This window comes from Candida tropicalis (assembly GCF_000006335.3).
Source record: "Candida tropicalis MYA-3404 genomic scaffold supercont3.1, whole genome shotgun sequence".
Lineage (NCBI taxonomy): Eukaryota > Fungi > Ascomycota > Pichiomycetes > Serinales > Debaryomycetaceae > Candida > Candida tropicalis.
The window spans coordinates 1,821,570-1,843,708 of NW_003020038.1; the positions used below are offsets into that span (position 1 = coordinate 1,821,570).

The 22,139-nt window shown below is 31.2% G+C and overlaps 10 protein-coding genes across 10 annotated transcripts; 4 read left to right on the forward strand and 6 right to left on the reverse strand. All coding sequences in view use genetic code 12, as the record gives it.

Annotated features, from left to right (window-relative positions):
• Positions 1-576: 576 nt before the first annotated feature.
• CTRG_00812 (DNA-directed RNA polymerase III subunit) lies at positions 577-2,331 on the forward strand (the record flags this gene model as incomplete). Its single annotated transcript, XM_002545985.1, has 1 exon — positions 577-2,331. The coding sequence occupies one exon, from the start codon at positions 577-579 to the stop codon at positions 2,329-2,331; it is 1,755 nt and encodes a 584-aa protein (XP_002546031.1).
• Positions 2,332-3,061: 730 nt separating this feature from the next.
• CTRG_00813 (uncharacterized protein) lies at positions 3,062-3,421 on the reverse strand (the record flags this gene model as incomplete). Its single annotated transcript, XM_002545986.1, has 1 exon — positions 3,062-3,421. One exon carries the CDS (start codon positions 3,419-3,421, stop codon positions 3,062-3,064), a length of 360 nt encoding a protein of 119 aa, XP_002546032.1.
• A 444-nt stretch (positions 3,422-3,865) lies between these two features.
• CTRG_00814 (uncharacterized protein) lies at positions 3,866-4,219 on the reverse strand (the record flags this gene model as incomplete). Its single annotated transcript, XM_002545987.1, has 1 exon — positions 3,866-4,219. The coding sequence occupies one exon, from the start codon at positions 4,217-4,219 to the stop codon at positions 3,866-3,868; it is 354 nt and encodes a 117-aa protein (XP_002546033.1).
• Positions 4,220-4,856: 637 nt separating this feature from the next.
• On the reverse strand, positions 4,857-5,252 carry CTRG_00815 (uncharacterized protein; the record flags this gene model as incomplete). The annotated part of the gene is made up of 1 exon (XM_002545988.1): positions 4,857-5,252. One exon carries the CDS (start codon positions 5,250-5,252, stop codon positions 4,857-4,859), a length of 396 nt encoding a protein of 131 aa, XP_002546034.1.
• A 318-nt stretch (positions 5,253-5,570) lies between these two features.
• APL4 (Apl4p) lies at positions 5,571-8,054 on the reverse strand (the record flags this gene model as incomplete). Its single annotated transcript, XM_002545989.1, has 1 exon — positions 5,571-8,054. The coding sequence occupies one exon, from the start codon at positions 8,052-8,054 to the stop codon at positions 5,571-5,573; it is 2,484 nt and encodes an 827-aa protein (XP_002546035.1).
• A 695-nt stretch (positions 8,055-8,749) lies between these two features.
• RHO1 (Rho family GTPase) lies at positions 8,750-9,346 on the reverse strand (the record flags this gene model as incomplete). Its single annotated transcript, XM_002545990.1, has 1 exon — positions 8,750-9,346. The coding sequence occupies one exon, from the start codon at positions 9,344-9,346 to the stop codon at positions 8,750-8,752; it is 597 nt and encodes a 198-aa protein (XP_002546036.1).
• A 3,083-nt stretch (positions 9,347-12,429) lies between these two features.
• On the forward strand, positions 12,430-14,433 carry GZF3 (Gzf3p; the record flags this gene model as incomplete). The annotated part of the gene is made up of 1 exon (XM_002545991.1): positions 12,430-14,433. One exon carries the CDS (start codon positions 12,430-12,432, stop codon positions 14,431-14,433), a length of 2,004 nt encoding a protein of 667 aa, XP_002546037.1.
• A 374-nt stretch (positions 14,434-14,807) lies between these two features.
• Positions 14,808-16,490, reverse strand: PGM2 (phosphoglucomutase; the record flags this gene model as incomplete). Its single annotated transcript, XM_002545992.1, has 1 exon — positions 14,808-16,490. One exon carries the CDS (start codon positions 16,488-16,490, stop codon positions 14,808-14,810), a length of 1,683 nt encoding a protein of 560 aa, XP_002546038.1.
• A 1,872-nt stretch (positions 16,491-18,362) lies between these two features.
• Positions 18,363-18,722, forward strand: CTRG_00820 (uncharacterized protein; the record flags this gene model as incomplete). Its single annotated transcript, XM_002545993.1, has 1 exon — positions 18,363-18,722. The coding sequence occupies one exon, from the start codon at positions 18,363-18,365 to the stop codon at positions 18,720-18,722; it is 360 nt and encodes a 119-aa protein (XP_002546039.1).
• Positions 18,723-20,812: 2,090 nt separating this feature from the next.
• CTRG_00821 (uncharacterized protein) lies at positions 20,813-21,760 on the forward strand (the record flags this gene model as incomplete). The annotated part of the gene is made up of 1 exon (XM_002545994.1): positions 20,813-21,760. The coding sequence occupies one exon, from the start codon at positions 20,813-20,815 to the stop codon at positions 21,758-21,760; it is 948 nt and encodes a 315-aa protein (XP_002546040.1).
• Between the last annotated feature and the right edge of the window lie 379 nt (positions 21,761-22,139).

Consider the following 22,139-nt stretch of genomic DNA (forward strand, 5'->3'; position numbering starts at 1 on the left):
AAAAAATTACTTTGATAATGTATTCAATTCAGAAAGTCATGAACCTGCTGTCTTTCAATTTCGTAATTGATACAATTGACAAAGCATCCAACTTTATCAGTGATTACAATACCATGATGTCCTAAATACATTGTGACATGTAGTAATAACATGCTCTTGGTGACTAACGATCATACATGCATACATTGTTTACTTACTTTAGTATCCACCATCTCCAACCACTCTAAACTAGAATTATCAATATAATGCACCATTGTTTATGTAATAACTCTGTTTATAGAGTTTATCCTCTTACAAAGAATCATAAATACAAGAACTACAGTCATGGACAACCAAAGGTATCAGTCTGATGTTATCTCATCGAAAAATACACGTGACATCCTGCATGTGAGAACTACAGAAAATTTTATTTTTCAAATCTTCTTAAATTTTTTTTTCTTTTCTCTTTTCTTAGGATTTTCCTAGGATGAAGACCAAGTTGATCAAACAAACACTATAACTCATTTAACCATCCTGAGGTGCTTGTTTCATTCCTTCATTTCTACATACTTCCTTATACAATACTAACTTGAAAGAATGGATGATATTCAAATAGAGACAGCTAGAACTCAATCACCCAAATCATATTTATACACTTCTCTAGCCCAAGTCCATTTAGGTGAGATTGCATCATGTATTATTTCAAGATTGATATCTAATGGAAGATTAACAGCCAAGGAGATCAGTACTCGTACTGAGATTCCAATCAAAAATGTCAAGACAGCTTTGGTTTCCTTGATTCAATTAAACTGTATATATTTTTGGGAAGAAAAGGATAAAAAAGTTTATTATAGTTTGAAAGAAACTGGATTATTGTTGTTTTTATATAGTGGAGATATTATAAACCACATTAAAAAAGAATATGGAGAAGATGAAGCAGAAATTGTGCAAAATATTTTAACTTATGGTCATGTTAAAGTTAATGATTATTTATCCCAATTTAAAGATGATAAATCAAAACAAATTGATGAAGAAAATAGATTTTTAAGATTATTTAATGAAAAATGGTTAGTTAGATTACAAGATTTCGATTTCCATCCTTTAGATGATATTTGGAATAAAATTTATCAAGAAAGTTTAGCAGAAACTCCAAGAGCATCATTTACTTCGGAAACTAAACGTACTCAAGAAGCTCAAGATAAAGCCAAAATAAAATTGACTAATTTATTAGAATCAGGACAAACATCAAGTGATTTATATACAGAAGTCAATGGTGTGAAAAAGTTGAAGCCAGATTTGGTTATTACTTTTAATTTATCTCGATTCCAAAAACATTTAAGAACAAATGCATTAGCTAATTTAGTTAAGGCAAGAATTGGATTGTTAACTGCTATTATCTATGAAGCGGCTTTGAAACATATTGAAAGCAGTAGTCCGGATTTGACATACCCACTTTTGAATATTCCTGGTTTGATCAATGATCCAACTATAGTTAAAGAATATCTTGCCAAGATTGAACAAAAGCTAACTAATGAAAAGAAGATCACTTTTTCAGCAAGAGATATTGAAAGATATTTACCTAAAGAAATTGATTTTAACAATTCCATTATTACTCCAACATTTGCCAAACCAAAAAGACCAATTGAAAATGGTGATTCTTCTCCAAATTCAAAGAAAATCAAACTTGAAGATGGATCTGCTTCTACAAAATCACCATCAACAACTAAAGGACCAAAATATAATTCAAGCATTATAGAACAACACTTGAAATTATTACTCAATGGTACTAATACTGCATTTATTTATGAGATTTCTCCAGGTAACTATGTTGTTCCATTTAACAACTTGTCCAAACTATTGAAACAATTCAATTTTGAAATGTTGGTTAAAACTACTTTGGGAGATCAAGGATTTAGAATATTGAGATGTATCAAAGCTATGAAATTATGTGATGAAAAAGCCATTTCAAATGCTGTATTGTTAAAAGAAAAAACTGTTCGTAGTGAATTATATCATTTGGTTAAAGCAAATGTTGTTGAAATTCAAGAAGTTCCAAGAAGTGCAGATAGAGCAGCATCTAAAACATTCTATTTATTTAGACACAAAGAAAATTATGAATTCTTAGTTAATTGTTTGGTTTATGACATGGCTATGATCCTTAATGGTATTGAGAAATTTAAATCTGAACATCATATTTTACTTGAAAAGTGTAATCGTATTGATGTTCAAGGTCAAGAAGAGCAATTGTTATTGGAATCTGAATTGAAAACATTACATGGTTTACAAAATAGAGAAATTTCAAACATTGTAAAATTAAATAGGTTAGTAACACTCTTTTCCATATTCAATTAATAAATACATCATTATCATCCATAGAGGTTGATCTTGATTACCACAAGATGCCTACAGTGATTGTGTATGTTCTGTAATAATAAATAAATATATATTATGAAACTTTAAAAAATGCTAGAAGATTTATCAAATGTTAGTAATTAAATAATTGAAGAATTTGCTAACCCGATGAAAAGGTTAAGATTAACTTTGTCAAAAAAAAAATAATTTACATTGCCATGATAATTATAATGTAAAAAGAAGAAACATTTGTAGTTTAATTTTTTGTTTTCCTCCAAAGAAAAAGTTGGTGATCCTGGTTGCCAATCAAAAAAAAAAAAAAGCATAACAGAAACTGTTGCCAGAATTGGCACAATAAACACGACTTTTGCTTTCACATGAACCCTGAATGACAACCCATTTAAGAATCCAAAATTTATTCTAATGCCCCATAAATCATATTTCTCAATCTCAACTGATTATGGATTTCCAGATAATATAAATCAATTTTTAGCAATCTTATAAAGGATCTGTTGAGTTAATTCTGTTTTAGCTTAGTGAGGAGAATTGCTTACATTTGGTAGCACGAAGATCTAATTTACGATCGAGTTCTTTCTCCTCCTTCTCCTCCCATTCTTTAATTACTTGAACAAATCAAATTCATCCCTTATTTCATTACATAATATAATTGTGTTTTTTTTTAAAATAAAAAGTTTATTATTTACTGAACTATCAAATACTATAAATTGAATCAGTCTTCTTCTTCAGCTGCTTTACTAAGATGAACATAAGTTTGAGGGATTTCAACATCAGTATCAAATTTATCTAAACCAGTTCTTTTTAATTTAACTTGACTTCCAGAATAACTTGGAACATGATGAGCAATATTAAATCCTTCAACTATAGTAGTTGGCCAAATAATTAAAATCGACAGAAATGCAAGTGTCCATCCAATTAAATTTCTAGTTGCATGAGTATAATTCTTAAATAAATAAGATGGCAGTGGCCATGTAATTTGACCTTTTGCTCCATCACCTAATAATCTTCTACTATTAAATGAAACAATATTAGTTCTGTAAATCGAGTTAATTGGTCTTGATAATCTAAACATGATTGAGTAATGAAACAAGAAGAAGAAGAAGAAAATATAATTAAAGAAGGAGTAATAGGATTTTAAGGATATTTATATGAATTTTTTTGGGGAACGATATGAATGACAATCTCCTCAATCGATTTTTGGGGAATGAACAATAAGCCCCATACTCAAAAAAAAAAAAAAGAATTGCTGTGCAATAGTTGCGAATGTACCGAAACAATAAAAAGCAATGATATCTCAAACTGACAGGATTGTTTGTATATTGATAATGAATTGATATCATTGATTGTTTTAGTAAAATCTGGAGTCTCCTTAACTCAATTAAAAGAAACAGATCTTCTATTAATTTCTCAAAGAATAATTATTATATATACATTACCAATTTTGCAACCACTCACGAAATTTACAAACAAATAACTTTTAACACCAATGTATATTACTTAAACTAATACATCATTATTAATCACTTTCAATATCATCTTTTTTACTAATACCAGAGTAACCAAAAGGAATTTGAACATTAGTTTCGTATTTATTCCAACCAATTCGTTTAGCTTGTACTTGAGTACCATTATCACCAGGAACTTTATGAATAAAATCAGATCCATAAACAATACCAACTGGCCAAATTACCATAACTGTCAGAAAAGCAAGTATCCAACCAATTAAATTCTTACTTCCTTGAGTATAACTTTTAATTATATAATTAGTCAGTGGCCAAGTTGCATGACCTTTTGTACCTGTTTCTAATAATCTTTTGGAAATTAATGTATTGGATTTAACAATAGTTTGAATTGATCTCGTTTTAAACATGAAGCAGTAGTGATAATATTAGAGAAAAAGAATTGGATGGAAATTAGAAATATAGAGAGAGAATTGTTGAGTTATTTATAAGATTTTGTGACAAACATTATGATGGTTTCTTATTAATAGGTTCGTTCGTTCATTGGAAGTTTTCCATCTTTACGGCATCAAGTTCATGAATGTTTTGTACGACTGCGAAAAAAAAAAAACCATAATATTTTGCACTCTTTTTCAAACCCCGTTGTGTTTTTGATGTTTCACTTCCGTTGATAATTCCTTTAAATATATAGAGAATATCTTAGAGTTATAATTGTGGCGTCAATAATTCGTCATGTTTGCATGGATGGTATATATCCGGTTGCATTCATGAGTAACAAAAGGCACATTGTTTGAATACCAGAATCTAGGAGCAAATTTTTCACACATACTGTATAGATACTATTCTTTTAAATTAGTCTATGCATATGGTTCTTTTCCCACCATTTTGACCCCATGGAATAAAAATATTATGCAGTGATAATCTTTATGATTGATTTCCACAAACCCCACTTTTTTATTTGTCCCAATCATGACACGTGAGTTTCAAATCTACAATTATCTGTTTCTAATAAAATCTAAGCATATATTTCTTTCTCTAAATCTAAAATTAAACATCATCTTCAGGAACATCATCACCTTCATCTTCATCTTCTTTATCTAATTTAACAGAAATTTGTGGAATTTCAACAGTAGTTTGAAATTTATCTAAACCAATTCTTTTCAATTGTACTTGACTTCCAGTAAAATCAGGTACATTATCAAAATAATCAAATCCTTGAACTATTGAAATTGGCCAAATTAATAAAATTGTCAGTAATGAAATTAACCAACCTATCATTTTTTTACTTTCTTTAGTATAATTTTTAATTATATATGATGTCAGTGGCCATGTTGGTTGTCCAAATGTTCCATCTCCTATAAATCGTTTACTAGTTAATGAAAATAAATTAAATCTGGTTGATTTGAAAGAAATTCGTTGTATTGGTCTTGATAATCTAAACATAATGATGAATGGATGGATGAGGAAAGAGGAATAAAAAGAAAAAGTAATTTGAAGAGTAATTTATAAAGGGTTTCCATTGGGGGTATTTATATAATTAGAAACGTTGGGATTATCAATATGCAAGGAAATACACTAAAAGTTGCTATGATTTGATGTTTGAAAGAAGTCTATAGAAGAATAGAATATTCTATCGAAATTAAGATTGCGAAAACAATCAAACAAACAAACAGAGAAAAAAAAAAGCAACCAAGAGGATAACATGATTTACATAATTGATAATTCATAAAATTAACATGTTCTTTTTTCTTCTATACACAATTACAAAGTATCCTTAAAACCCGCAAAATCAAATTGTTCTTCTGTTGGAACACCGGCAACTGTATACTTCACTTTAACTCTTAATTTTATCTTTGCCCCTTGTTTACCAACAATCTTTAAGCTTTGCCTTATTGGAGATCCACCTGGGGTTAAGGAATCACCTCCCGAGGTAGAAGAAATTGTCAATTTTTGTGTTTTTGGTACAGCAATCAATAATTGGAATTGTTCAACTTTTGAGTTTGTATTTGATGTAATTAAAGCATCCATAGTTGCTTGTCCATCTTGTGTGAATGCCTTTGGAATAAATACAACTTTGACATTACTATTGTTAAAGGCAACAATCTCAGCAGCAGCAGCAGCAGCAGCAGCAGCAGGTTGTTGCTGTTGTGATTGACTTGGAGAAGAAACAGCAGGAGATGAAGGGCTATTGAAAAGATCTAAAATGGCTGCATTGTTGACTGGTTTGTTAGCGGATGAACTACTTCCACTACCACTGAAAATATCATTCAACAAATCAGGTTGTGGTTGGCCAGCACCAGGGGTAGTAACATCGTCATCCATTAAGTCGAGCAACAAATTGTCACTACCACCAGCAACTCCACTGGAACCATTGGTGGATTTCTTAATTATTGGTTTATTGGCTGAAGTTGATTTATGTAAGGTCAAAGCTTCACGTTGCTTAACTGGTGGAGCTGGCATACGTGCTAATAAACCTCTCTTTAATGTAGCATCTTGACCAAAGATTTGTTGGTATTCAACAGCTCTAATTTGAATTTCTAAATTGGTATCATGAGTCTTTGAGCTCAAAATTAATCTCAAATGTTCAATAACCAGTGCATATTTAAATTTGATTGATAATTTAATAATTGCAGTTAATGCGTATGATGTCAATTGTACTGTTTCTGATTCTGAAAATGTGGAGTTATTAATTGAATCGTCAATGAGTTGACTTAAAGTTTGTTCAGTGATGGTGATAGATTTCTCTTTAATTTGAGTAGAAGTGTTCAAAATCAAATCACCATATTCACCAACAGCCCAAACCGTAATCAATGCTAAACCATATTGGCCAGGTGCTTCCAAATATGAACCAACCAATTGACCCACAGTATGTTTCTTCAATTCTTGATCGTTACATTGTAAAAGCAATGCAAGAATACTCGAGATAATATCAGATGTCAAGGAGTTACCTCCAACTTTCAACATTCTAATCAAAGTGTCAAAATGCCATTTCTCATTTGGAGAGTATTTGTTAGCAGCAATGGTTAATTGTGAAGTAACAAATGATTTCAATTCTGCGTCATTGCAATTCTCCAAAAATGTCAAAATTTCACGGGCTAGCACTCTGATATTTTGTTCATTAAGAATACCGAATGACAATTCTAAAGCTCTTCTACGAATGGAGATATCTCCATCAGCTAAACAATTGACAATGGTTGATCTGTGTCTTTGAACTGCCAATGGTTCAATGTTAACGACAGTCAACAAAGTATCCAATGCAACATATCTAGTGTTGTTATCCTTGGTGGATAAGAATTTCCCTAAAATGTTAACACCCAAGATTTTCAATGATTGGTCTGATGGAATGGCAAAAATTGTCTTGACACATTCATACAAGATGGCATGAGCAGCATTCTTACCACTATCTAAATTAGATGCAACTTGAGTCAATATATCATTGATTTCTTCCAAATATTGTGGAGGACACTGTTCATCCAGGGCCAATAATCTCAATGTGGACAATAAAGCAACTTGTAAGAATGGATCAGTAGTACCGGTGACATCATAATCTGGTTGGTAACCACTGGTAGTTGTTCTTTTCAAATTAGCAACAATCTTAGGAATTGTTTTTAACAATGCTGGTCGACTTTCTTCAGATACCAAATATAAAGATTCTATTAATCTCAATGCACCCAATAATAAACTTGATTGCTTTTCATTAATTAAACTTGGAATTTTTGGTAAGAAAATTTCTGCAAGTTCTGGATCTTTTTCAATTAATTTGGCAGCAACAATACATGCTTTTTTCTTTAAATAAGGACCTTTATTATCCATGATTGATTCAACATTGGTATATAAATCTCTTGCTAATTCTGAAGAAGCAATATTACCAAGACAACAGAGGGCTAAACCAACAATAAAAGTATTTGGATGTTGCATGTCATTATCCAAAGAATTAGTCAACAAGGTTAAAACTTCTTGATTCTCATCCAAAATCAACATACATGCCAAATATCCCAATCTTTTATCGGCAAAACGAGGAGAAGCTAATAATTTAAGACATTCAACTTGACCAAAATGTGTTTTTTCACCCATTATATATAAATATAAAAGTTTGGAAATATTGATTCTTCTAGTTGTTTGATCAAGACCTGGGTCTCTAAAAGAAGTTCTGATTGCAGCAGATTCCTTTTGAATGACGGCTCTTTCATCAGCAATTGTTTTGGCTTTTCTAACTGCCTTGATGAATGATTTAAGAGAACCCATTGTTGGTTGTTTGTGGTGGTTGTTGATTTGATTCGTTCCGGTAGTAACTGTGTTTTTTTTTTTCCACCGTTTTTTTTTTTGGTTGTTTGGGTTGTCTTTGAAATTTCTCGTTGTACAACAACAAAATAAATACACGGTGTGCGGAATGCAAAAAAAAAAAAAAAAAAAAAATCAAATTTCTACAAACCCATAAAGGCTGTCAATGATGATTACTGTAAATAATAATAATGTATTATATATAAGAATATGAATATTTGTATAAGATTGACAGCATTCAAAGAATCACTTATGGATCAAGATCAATTTTTTTTTTCATTTAAAAGTTCTTATTGATATAGAAGTGTTTCTATTAGTTCAATCAGTATGTTATACTTGCAACATTCTACTTGCCAGAATCACTCCAAAAATTATAAATAAAATTTATCAAATTACAAAATAATAAAAAAAAAATAAACCCAAACTTTGGTAGTACTAGAATAAGATCGCCAATTTATCAGCAGTGAAAGATACAAGTAGATAAGGAAGCACAACTTCGACTTAAAATACTAAGAATTTAATAATGATAATGATAACAATAATAAAAAAAAAAAAACAGAAAAACAGAATAAAGTAAAGATTTAACAAAACAAAAAATCAGATTTAAAATAATAAAAAATAGTAGACATTAAATGAAACTCGTAATTTGATTTCCCAATTTACAAGACGACACACTTCTTCTTCTTTTCCTTCTTTTCTTTAACTCTTAAAGAAGCTCTAGTAGCAGCTTCGAAAACTTCTCTAACACCTCTACCAGTTTTAGCAGAACATTCCAAGTAATCAGCAGCTCCGATTCTTTGAGCAACTTCTTGACCTTCAGAAGAAGAGACTGGTTGTTGTTGTTGTTGTCTCAAGGCTTCAATAGTGTGTGGATCATCTCTTAAATCAGATTTACAACCAACCAAAATGATTGGGACACCTTGACAGAAATGTAAAACTTCAGAAATCCATTTTTCTAAGACGTTATCTAATGAATCTGGTGAATCGACTGAGAAACAAATCAAAATGACATTGGAATCTGGATATGACAAAGGTCTTAATCTATCGTAATCTTCTTGACCGGCGGTATCCCATAAGGCCAATTCAACTTTTCTACCATCGACTTCGACATCAGCAACGTAATTTTCAAAAACTGTTGGGACGTAAACTTCTGGGAAAGTACCTTTTGAGAAAACAATCAACAAACAAGTTTTACCACAAGCACCATCACCGACAATGACTAATTTTCTACGAAGTTCAGCTGGACCGTTAACCATTATGCAAATATATTATACAAAATATGAATTGGGATGTTGTTCTTCTCTTTTATTAATAAAGGGATGAATGAAATTGCACTTCTAAAAAGTTGGACACACAGACAGGGAACAATTAAAGAAGGAAGAAAAAAAAAAGGACTGGGAAAAAAAATGCTAGGATTTAATAAATCAATTTAATTATAATTTTTTTTTCCACAAAATAAGGATTGTTACTTTCTTGTATGATATATATATATATAACTGATGATATAGATTCTGTTAAATATATAGAAACAAAAAGTAGAACTAATTTAAAGATAAATGAAGAATATAAATATGAAAAAGTAAAAAAAAAAGAAAGGGAAAGGAAAAGAGAATTCCAAAACAAATAAAAAAAAAATTTGTCTCGATAAAGAAAAAAAAAAATTTTCTTTTACTACGATCAAAAAATTTTATGTCAGCCTAACTTGTCTTCTTCTCTCTCTCTCCTTACGTCTTAGTCAGTGTGCGAGTGAGTGTTGTTGTTGTTGTTGTTTAAATTTTCGTGTGTGAGATGATTCGCCACAGCGCACGACTCTTGATGTTGTTATTGTAGGAAATTATTTTGTTACTTTTTCTCACTAATTCTTACTCCTTAAAATGGCCAAACAATTTTGATTATTTGCATCAACAGAGAGAGACAACATTAAAGACCAAACTTACGAGATGGTAAATACATTTATAGGCAGTATCGTCGACATCAAAAAACAATCCCAATGACTAATCGTCATGTGTTCAATGACCCTAAAGTTTCGAATAGACTCGTCTAAATAGCCTGTTTCAAACTAACTTTTTATTTTTCATCACTGGCAAATTCTGTGTTTAATTTAATTGTCTGTCACAATTTTTTATCCCACTTGTTTGATTCTACGCCCCCTTTTTATTTTTAATTTTTTTTTTCTATTCTTCCCTGTCTTCCCTTTGTTTTTGTGAATGGTACACGCGATATCTCAACTGGTACAGTTTGAATCAATCAATTTTGTAAGCTTATGTAAGGTGGGACGCCATTTAAATTGATTGATTTTGTTACTTGGACTCTTTATTTTTAATTTTGGAGTAAATGTAGATTAAGCCTTGCCTTGGAAAGAAAGAATAAAAAAAAAAGTTCTGATGACCACCATTTAATTAGACATCTCAAAAGTGTATAATTCTGATAGATGGATGGTTTTTATTTGTGTTGTCCTTGGGGGAGAGAACTAAAGATGTTCTTATTTTTAGCAATGATTACATAATATCCACCTGTGTAGTATTAGATAAGTTAGTAGACAGTGTTACTTTTAATAGACTGTGTATTATCCTATGAAAAGTGTTTATCAAATGTGAAGACCAAACACTTTAATGGTGTCATTTGGCACTATTCGGCAGGTGTTTACACTTACAAATGATTTTTGTTCTCTTGAACATTAGGATCAATGACTGGATCAAATGTGTGGCACTACCCTATTAAATATAATTTAAGAATTCCTTTTCCCCCACTTTAGATTTTATCTCTTATCAATAATAGCAACTAATTATATTTAAACAAAAGTAACGTTGCAATCAGAAAGAAAGAACGAAAGAAAAGAAAAGAAAAGAAAAAAAAAACAATGCATAATACTCACCCCCTTCAGTTTGTAATGTACTTAGCACGTGGAATAATTGTTCTTGGTTTGTTGATTCGTGCTTTTATGAGGATATCTATCAGAACACTGGCGTGTGCAAGATTATCTGTGATAGAGATGTTATCGCGGTGCTTCGGACATGAACATGCGACGCACACTTTTACCAGCATTATTTCCGAGAATAAAAAAGAGTATCCCAACGTTTAATTATAAATAATTTCCATCATATTCTATTACAGTTCCTATTACCCGCAAATCTTAAAAAGTAGTTACCCCCTTAAAATGTGAACAGAGAAGAAGAATTGTATCAAAAAGAAACGTAAAGTAATATGGATTAATGCAAAATAACGTATCCGATAACCAGATAAAAAAAATATGAACTAATTTTCAAGTTCTAGACGTGCTGATTGATACATGAAAAAGATAACCTTTCACTAAACGAGGCTGATAATTTGTACGATGATAGGTAGTAAGTAACTTGAATTGATGAACAAAAAAAAAAGAGATTCTAGTACAGGGAAAGCATACATGTTTGGTACAGCTGTGAAACAGATTTCTAATACAAGGTCATACCCATCTGATGGATGGGCTAAAAATCATCAAACATAAGGCAATTGCGCATGTTTTAAAAAAAGTAGAGCCAACAAATATTTATCGCCGTATAAATATTTCTTTTCTCTTCATACTCTCTGTCTTTGCTTTCGCCCAATGGAACCATTAATTTAATCGCGGCAATAAGTGTATTCTATAAATTACATAATGAAAAAAAAATTCCTGCTTTGTTTGTTCCCGATTTTTTCCATCATTTGAATTGACACATGAATAATAATCCAATAATTATCATTCAATCAATAGCATTCAATCAATCAATGGTATTTAAACAAAAAAAAAGTGGAGTAAATCAAACTAAAAAAAGAAAAGAAAATACAAAATTGCGTTCAAACTTAATTGGCAGTATATGGGGTTAATATCCCATATATCCTTGTTTATTATTACTAGATTAAGAGATAAAGGCTCATAAATTTAAACACATTGTAGAAAACTCAGAGAGAGAGAAAAGTAGCCCATCCTGCACAATTTTGAAACAGTGCACTACCTTGTTTATGTGCAGTACTTTGTTAGTACTTCGCTATCTTTTATCAAAAAAAAAAAAAAAATAAGATGAAAATTTTTCAATTGGGTGAAAAAAGAAAAAAAGCTTCAACTTTCACTCTATATTAACATTCAATCACTCTCACTCTCACTCTCACTCTCACTCTCACTCTCACTCACACATAGAAAAATAAAAAAAAAATTTGGTGATTCAAAGATAACCAAAAAAAAAAAATTTTTCTTTCTTCTCTTTCTCTTCCTTTGAATTTTGATTAAATCCTATCCGTTCATTTGATTTAGAAAAAGTTTTCATTCTTTCAAAATCATACTGCGTGTGTTACCAGAAGAATCGTTATCAGAAGTTCAGAAATCATGTCTATGAGTGATATTCAACATCGTCCTCAACCAACTACATCTGGTACTGCAGATACTCCTGCCCCTACTGCAACATCAACAACAACATCTGTTTCAGCAACATCTAATGGTGCTCATGTTGCAAGATCTTCTACTCCTCCAATTCACCCACTTAGTAAACATGAAGTTGTTGAACAGAAACAGAAACCAACTGTCAATCCAATTCCTCAACCTCAACCTCAACAGTTGCCTACTCCTCCAGTAAAGATTACTGCCAAAGAATCACCTGCAGCACCTGCAACATCAACTAGTAATACTACCAGTGCAAGTGCAAGTGCAAGTGCAACTACAGCCACTTCAAAGATAAATATATCTGGACCAATCTGTGGGAACTGTCAAACACAAACTACACCATTATGGAGAAGAGATGAAACTGGTCAAGTCTTGTGTAATGCTTGTGGATTGTTTTTGAAATTACATGGTCGCCCAAGACCAATCAGCTTGAAAACTGATACTATCAAATCTAGAAATAGAGTAAAACAAAATGGAACCAACCTGTCAAGTAAATCCTCGGGTCCTAATACACCAGAATTAAAGTCAAAGGATAAGAGCAGTAAAAAATCTCCAAAACTGAAGAAAAAATCAAACATGAATGGATCTAATAGTAATAATACTAATGCATCTTCTTCATCATCATCATCTTCTTCTTCTTCTTCCGATAATAATAATAACAACAACAACAACAGCAACAACTCACATAATGTTACTACATTGACTCCATTATTACCTGCCACTGCAAACAACACTCCTTCTGTGTTCAAGAATAATTTAGGTCAATCATTACATAACCATCATCATTTGCCTAATCATGTATTACAAACACATCAAGTTCCATTACATTATCCTTCTTCTACTCCAACTCAATTTGCTCCTGGTTTACAAAGAATCACTTCTCCATTGTTGTTGTCTACATCTTCAGCAGTTAGAAATGAGCCAAGTGATCGTAAATTGACTCCAATGCAAGCAGCTGCTGGAGCATTAGAAAACATGTCTAATGAATTGGGTCCAAGTGCAACTTTTAAGAAAGGTACTAATGTCAATGGAGTTTCTTTGATGAATTCTGGAAAGAAAGATGTCAATTCAAGTAATGGATCTTCTTCTATCTTCTCAAGTGTTGCTCCTCCAACTGTACGAAAATTGCCACCTATTGGATCAACGATTGGTTCTCCTTCATCCTCAAGTTCAATTGTTTCTCAACCATATAGTAGATCTTCGACTCCTTTGCAATCATTACCTCCATTACACAAGATGGCCTCGGCTGATTCTTCATTACCTTCTATTCAAAACATTTCAAGTTTTTCACAAGGTGGTTCTAACAATGATAGTAATAATCAACCACTTGACAAATCATCAAATGAATCAAATAAAGATGGAAGTAACGCCAGTAACAATAATAGCAGTAATAATAATAATAACAACAACAACAACAACAACAACAATTCAACAAATTTCAATGTTAATGCTCATGAAGTTACTTTATTAAAGACAAGAATATCCGAATTAGAATTGGTTAATGATTTGTACAGAACTAGAATCATGGAATTGGAAGCTATGGAACAAGCAGCTAGATTAAGAGAAAATTCAATGAAGAAACGATTAGAAGAAGTTATGTCATTACAATCAAGTTATCAACAAATTACAAATGGTCTAAGTTCATCTCATTTGCAACAACAACAGCAACAACAACAGCAACAACAACAGCAACAACAACAATCAATGCAACCACTTTCTACATCAGTACATCCTCCTCCTCAACAACAACAATATCAAGCACCTCAACCTCCTTCTCAACAACAAAGTAGTTCAAATCCAATACAGGAAAATAATTCTGTTAAACTAGAACAACAACAAAGTACTGTATTACCACCAATTCAAACTAATGAATCAGTTGTATTACCACCTTTAAAACGAGATCATGATGAAGAAATTAATGATAACAATAAAAAACAAAAATTAACTTAACTTAACTTAACTTAACTTGATAATTAAATTATTTATTATTTGAATTTTTATATTTATTTTTACAGATTCTTTTCTTTTTTTTTTTTTTTTTTTTTGTCAGAATGAAATTATACGCATATACATGATGTTGAGTGTGTTTATTTTAATTAACGTGTACTGATTTCTTGTAATATTTATTTGATTCATGGATTTCGGCTTTTGTTTCACTTGTTTGGTTGCATGTATTTAGATGGTAATAGTTTAATACTAGTTCAATACATATATATGTATATTAAAGATAAAGATTTAGAAGAATACAATCAAGTAGAATTAATCAATTATATATATGTGTCCATGTAAATTATACTAAAACGACTTTCAAGAAAATAAACTGTCTAAGTACGAACATCTGGTTCTTCTTTACCCAAGAATTGTTTAAATTTCAACAATTCTAAAATAAATTTAATATCATTAGCGAAAAATTCATCAACTTTAGTTTGATAGCTTGATTTATCATCACTATGTTTTTCCAAATATAATCTAACGGTAGCTCCTGAAGATCCAGTACCTGATAATCTAACAATAAATCTCAATCCATTAGTAAATTTAATAAATAATCCTTGATTTGGTGAAACACTTCCATCTAAATCAGTATAAGAGAAATTAGCAGCTTCTTTAATAACATAACCTGGAGCTAATTCTTCACCTGGTTTCTTAGAATCAACAATTGATGCCAACAAATCCATCAATTCATTGGCTCCTTCACTTGAAACATTTTCATAATCATATCTAGTGAAAAATGTTCTACCGTATTTTTCCCAGAATTTATTTTGAACAATTTCAATAGATGTTTTGGATTCTGGATTCTTTTGATTGAAATCAGCTAAAACATTCAACCATGCAACAATGGCCCATAACCCATCTTTTTCTCTAATGTGATTAGACCCAGTACCAAATGATTCTTCACCACAGATACTCAATTTCTTAGCATCAAACAATGAACAGAAGAATTTCCAACCGGTTGGAACTTCATAACATTGTAAACCTTTATTCTTGGCAACCAAGTCAATGGCACCTGATGTTGGCATGGATCTAGCTAAACCATAGATACCTTGTTTTTTGAAATATGGAATAGAATCAGCATATTCGGAAATAATGGCAACAGAATCACCAGGAGATACAAAAGTACCAGCACCATAAATCATATTTCTATCACCATCACCATCAGAAGCTGCACCAAAAGAAATGTTTTCCTTATCAACTCTTTCAACCAAAGTATGGGCATAAGTCAAGTTTGGATCTGGATGCAAACCACCGAAATCTGGCAATGGTTTAAAATTTTGAATAGATGATTCAGGCAATCCCAATTGGTTAACAAAAATTTCATAACCATAAGGACCAGTGACACCATTCAAGGCATCAAATAAAACTTTGAAATCTTGTTCTTTAGTAGCTTTGGTAATAAAAGATTTAATCAATGGGAAATCAAAAATAGATTTCAACATATCAACATAATCTTTAGTGGAATCAATAATTTCAACTTCAATTGGACCAACAGTGACAGTACCAATCTTGGAAAGATCAACTTCTGGTAAATCAATGAGTTTGTAATTGGTCAATTGCTTAGAAACTTCGAAAATCTTATTGGTGACGGATTCAGGGGCTGGACCACCATTACTCAAGTTATATTTGATACCCAAATCATTGGCTGGACCACCTGGGTTGTGACTAGCAGTTAAAATGATACCACCGGTGGCTTCTCTAATTCTGATAACATGAGAAGTGGCTGGGGTGGACAAGATCCCGTTTTGACCAAGAATCAATTTCTTGACTCCATTGGCAGCAGCAATCTTGGTGATCAATTGAATGACAACATCATTGTAGTATCTACCATCACCACCAACAACTAAAGTGGCATCTTTGGCACCTTCTGGAATGGCATCCAAAATTGATTGAATGAAATTTTCAGTGTAGTGGGGTTGCTTGAAAACAGTGACTTTTTTTCTTAAACCGGAAGTACCTGGTTTTTGGTCTGTGAAAGGTTTAGTTTCAATTGTTTTAATTGACAAATCGGACATGATGAAGATGATGAGGAGGAGATTAAAATAATCAATTGATAATGAATAGTTTCTAAAAAGAAAAAGAAGAAGCAAATCAAATCAAATCTAGGAAACGGAATAGGTGAAACAACAAAAAAAAATTTGGTTGTAAATTTCAATTTATATTTATATTGAATTTTTTTTTTTTTCTTCTGTTGATTTTCTTACCACCGGAGTGTGTGTCTCTCTCTCTCTCTCTGTGTGTGTGTATCTTTGTTGAAGTGCAATCAAAGTTGAGTATTAGTAGTACGTGCGGTGTGCAAATTAGAATGACCTTCTTTACTGTATTACTAACCAGGTAGCGAGACAAAAAAAAAAAAAATTCCGGTCGAATCAGAACGACGCACAATCCACTAAACCACTAAGCACACACACACATACACACACATACACAGTAGAAACTAATTTCGGATTTGTTAGTTTCTTTGGGCATTAAATCGATTCAGTAATTAATAACCTATCATTTGGTTTCTTTTTCGATTGTTCTCGTACGGATCAAGTGGGGGGAGGAGACAATTATTCCGATATTACCAGGTGTCAATTACATAAACTGCCACCATCATCTAGTATTCACTCACATATACACACTTCTACACACTTACAATTGATGAGTCTCAACAATAAATTGAAAAATAAATTAAATTAATTTTATTTTATTTTATTTTTCATTCCATTATAAAGGGGTCACACAAAATACTTGTATCAGAAAAAGAATAATGTGTTCACCCCACTTTTTAAGACGACCTATGGGGGAGATAGTGATAATTTTAGAGAGAAGGGCATGTACACAGAACCAAAATAAATTAAATTAAATTAAATTAAACCTATGGAAATCATCAATCCATTGATTTCTCCTCCGTTCATCCCCTCCCCTTTTTTTTTTGTTGTTGTTGTTGCATTGAGCGGAACAATTTTTTTGCAAGCACACACACATCACCAGATGAATTTCATGCAATATCTAATGATAATCTTCCATAAAAATTTAAACCTTGTTCTTTTTCTTTAAACTAAACAACTACTGGATTTTTTTTTTTCCTTGTTTTGTTTTCGAAAAATAATTGTAACAAATCGTCAATTCTTTATTTTGCATTGTATAAAAGAAACAATAAAAAAAAATTTAATCTTATCACTAACACATGGTAGCATGGATTAGTATCTTCTTTTTCAATTGACATAAACTTTAAACTAATGGAATTTTTGTGATTATCAATGCTGTTCAAATATTATTCTTTGTCAGTATATAATCATTTAACTATTAGGTTTTATACCTTTGGATATTCCCATGCAAAATACTGGATAATGGGGGTTGGTTAGTCTCGATGCTGTAACCATTGTGAATTTGTTTCTCTAATATATATATATATATATATCTCTGAAAAATGTTCCTAATTGCAATAGGATTGATATACTCACAGTAGGTAGTTGTAATATGGATTTTGAAGAGGAAGATACTTATCTGTATTTAAAAGTTTCAGATAATGATAGTTTACAAGAATCAATTGCCGAAAGAATTGAAGATGCGGTTTCAAAAATAAAATACAACGACAACTATATTGAAATTGAATTGAAATTTGGTAGAATTATAAGCAATAAGACTCGAAAACAAAAGAATTCAATTTGATGATGATAATGATGAATCATTTATTGTTCAAGCTAAAAATTTTGATTATTTTGATTCAAATATTGGAAGGCGTCATTGGAGAAAGATTAATAATTATGTTAGAAATGATTTTGGATCAGACTACATTTTGATGAAATCAAACTAGGATTCATTATATGCACGTCTCGTAGACTATCGTTACTCATGATTATTTTAATCCTGAGAAACTTGTCAAAAGAAGAACGTAATTGATGATATTTTTATCCATAATCCATATGGTGCCGTTTGACTTTAGAATTACAATTTCAGAAAAAGTATTTCGTGGGAAAAGAGCTAAAAGAACAGCTAAACGCAAAGGAACTCTTGTACTTACTAGAGAGAAGGAAACAAATGTTTGGTGTGATTCACCAAATGGTACAGAATTTAAATCGAGTACTGTAATTGACTCATCTGTAGATGAGCCAAATAGATATGAATTTGAAATTGAATTGGATATTGAATCTGTAGTTGATGATATCCGTGATAGAGAAGATCCATATTATTATGATATTGAAGAATTTATAAACAATTTGATTCTTGAAGCAGATTCTATTAATGATGAAATTAGTTGAATTTTTGAAATTCCCAGTTGGTTGTTCCTGATTATGGACAAGATATACGTTTATGTGGTTGTTTTTCTGATTTAAAGCATTAATAAAAGTTAACTAATCCCACTATTTTGTCAATAACACTTTATAGCTTTGATAGTTTCTTTAAACTATACCAATAAGTACTAGATATACTTTTGGGTAGATAAATTAGACCACTGTTGTATGATAGTTACTTGATCCAATACATATCGAAGATTATACAACGCTTAGATTTCAATTTGACGAGTTAAGTCAATGGAGATAAATGAATGTATTCAGGACCTGTAATTCAAAATTAAGAAATTCTTAATGATTGGAATATGTTTATAAAAGCAATCTGGAGGTTAAGCAAATAATCCCAAAGTATAAACCCTAAGGCAATGAGATTAGATTAATCCGATTTGTGTTAAACTAAAGTTCCTTCACATTTAACATCATGATTTGGGTAAGTTGAATTACAAATATGGGCAATCGCCATGTTAGATTTGACTTAGTTGGATAATAATTACAAACTGGAGAATATTATCAAGGAGGTTTCATAAGGGAATTTTCATAGGTTTACCAGAAAAAGTATAATGAAATCTAATATTGGGTGATACTATTTCATGTGTTGATGTTTGGATGCTGGGTAAAAACAAAAACTATAAAAGGATCAACAAGTTTCTCAACTTTTTTTAGGAAAAAGTTAAGAAAAGCAATATATTGAGAACGTTTATGAAGATATCAGGTGAATTTTTAAACCCGTACGGTAAAACTTTGTAAGCATGATATCCTAGTGTGCGTGTTACATGCCGTCTAATTTACATTACTAACTACGTACTCATCTAGCAATTTCATATTTATTAGTATCTTCAGAATATACAATTTTGATTTATTTTAGAAAGTTGATTGTAAATTGAAAAGCCAATTCGTCATGGTTTGTCTTCTTAGCTCTTACATAGTATGATATCTCTTACTACTAGGCTATATCAAGTCCGACTATTACAAATAATTGTGGACAAATTATAATGTAAGTCTGGTGGGCGATACTGTATGTACAAATCAAACAGACGAGCGATAAATCATACACCAATTCATTAGGTCTATCGTCGTCATCATTATAATACTACTACCACTTGGGTGACATTTTCCATGTTACTCTACGTAGACCGATCTCGCTTGGTTAATTTAATCACATGTTGTTGGTGTGGTTTTTGAGTCATTAAACACGACCTAGTATTATAATTACAATAGTATAAAAGGAGAACCGATTGCTCAGAATTTACCAAAATTATTAAAATTTTATCTTCACCGCTGAAAAGTTGAAGGAGCGTTACAGAGTCCGAAAGGCATAGCTACCCATTGATAAATGCCGCGTGTTTTATTACTAACTTTGTTTAATTCTGTGGCATCAAGTTTATTCTATAAATATACATTGATTTTATTATTAGTATTATATTATTTTGAGTATGATTTTTGTTAATGTAGATTTATTCATAGTATGAGAGTTGCTATACTTATAAACGTCTGATTGATATAGTTTATCAGGTTCGTTAATCAGAGTGTATCTTACACGTGTGAATAAACAGAGAGATGTTATTGTTTGGAGTAAAATCAATTTCTCATACAAGTGTGCATAACTCCTCGTTGATCAGTCGCAGAGTATAAATAGTCGTGCGAATTCCTTCTTCTTCCATTTTTTCATTCCGTTTTATTTTTTTCTTTCCATAAGCGTGGTATTCCATTTGAGAAATGTTTTTTTTGGGAATCTAACTGCCTTTGCGTTAATGTTCTGTTTTACTAACATTTAATCATTATAATCTAGCAACTATATATCAAGTTAAATACATATCTTTATATTTATAACTAATTGATTGATAAACTGTAGAGTATATTTTCTCATTAATGGTCACAAGATCACACAACTGCCATTATGTATTTTCGTGTATTTCATCAGATAAAAATCATGTTCATTTCACAAGGCATCAGAGAAAGTGCTCCAAAAAAAAAAATTCTTGATCATCAACCAAGGAATAAATCTGGTACATGTTTTCTTTAGGAAATTAATCAGTATCATTTATTGGTTATTCACAATGGACGAATCACTCATTAAAAAGACCGCTGGTTTATCCCTTGACGATGAACCTGTCATCGTTGAATATCCTACTCCCAGAACTGTATCTACAACCAAGAAAGTAAAGAGTGCCAAAACAAAGAAAGAAAAAACCAAAAGGAAAAAGGAAAAGAAGAAAGGGAAGTGGAAGTGGAAGAAACAGAATATAAAAAGATCCGAATTCCAAGGTGTTGCTCTTGATCCAACCCTTGTTGGTAAGATTTTAGATAAGATTGAAACAGCCGTACAAAGACTGGCGAAAAAGAATCAAGTTGAAATTGAAATAAAATTTGGTAAAATGATGGGAAGAAATTCAGAAGCAAGATTAGCCCTTGGCGGTAAACCACGTCCAAGAATAATTCATAAATTAGCATTTGGCCATTTTGATTCTGATATTGGACTTCATCATTTCAGAAAAGTTTGTAAATCAATTGAAGAATCCCAGGGTCCTGATCCTACTTTCGTTGATTCAAGAAGAAAAGATACTTATCATGCAACAAAAACACAAATGTTTGTTAATTCTAAGAATTTGAAAGACTCAACTGAAATTTGCTATAAAAAGAGAATTCTTGGTGATTTCTACATATACAACCCAACGGGCGAATTTGATTTCAAATTTTTAATCTCAGAGAGAATTATCAAGAACGAAGAAGAATCAGAACGTATCAAGACATACCGTCGTTTGTTTACCAGACTGAAAAGAAGAAGAAACTGGTATGAAACAAGCACTGGGAATGTGCTTTCCACTTCTATTATTAAACTAGATCCTGCAGTGAGAAATCACCGTTATGAATTCGAAATGAGAGTTGATTCCCAACCAATTGTGTTATCAGCTTTACATGGTTTGGGAGATGGGTTTTACCAAGATTTCCATAGTAAACTTCTTGGTGTTTTGTATACAGCAGATGAAATTAATGAGAGTTTATAGTTTGTATAGACAATTAATAAATGATTACCACGAGAGAGAATGTTTCACATCAATTTATTAATATATTCTATCTCCACACATTTGATGTTTATTAGCATTTTGAATTTTTACATTTTTTTTGATAAACAAATGTATGTAACATTTTTCATCATATTTCTTCACCTTCCTTGGTTCTATGTAGACGACTTCATATTGCCATCTAAACTAAGTGGATTCTAGATCAACTACCTATCATCTTATTTGTATCAAATTAAATGTGGTAGTCTTCTGGTATTCTATCTCATAATATTTAGTCTGAAATATTTACAAAATTATTATGGAAAAGTTGCAAAAATTTGCACCGAAACAAGAGTAAAAAGTGCTGAAAATTTCAAGTTGT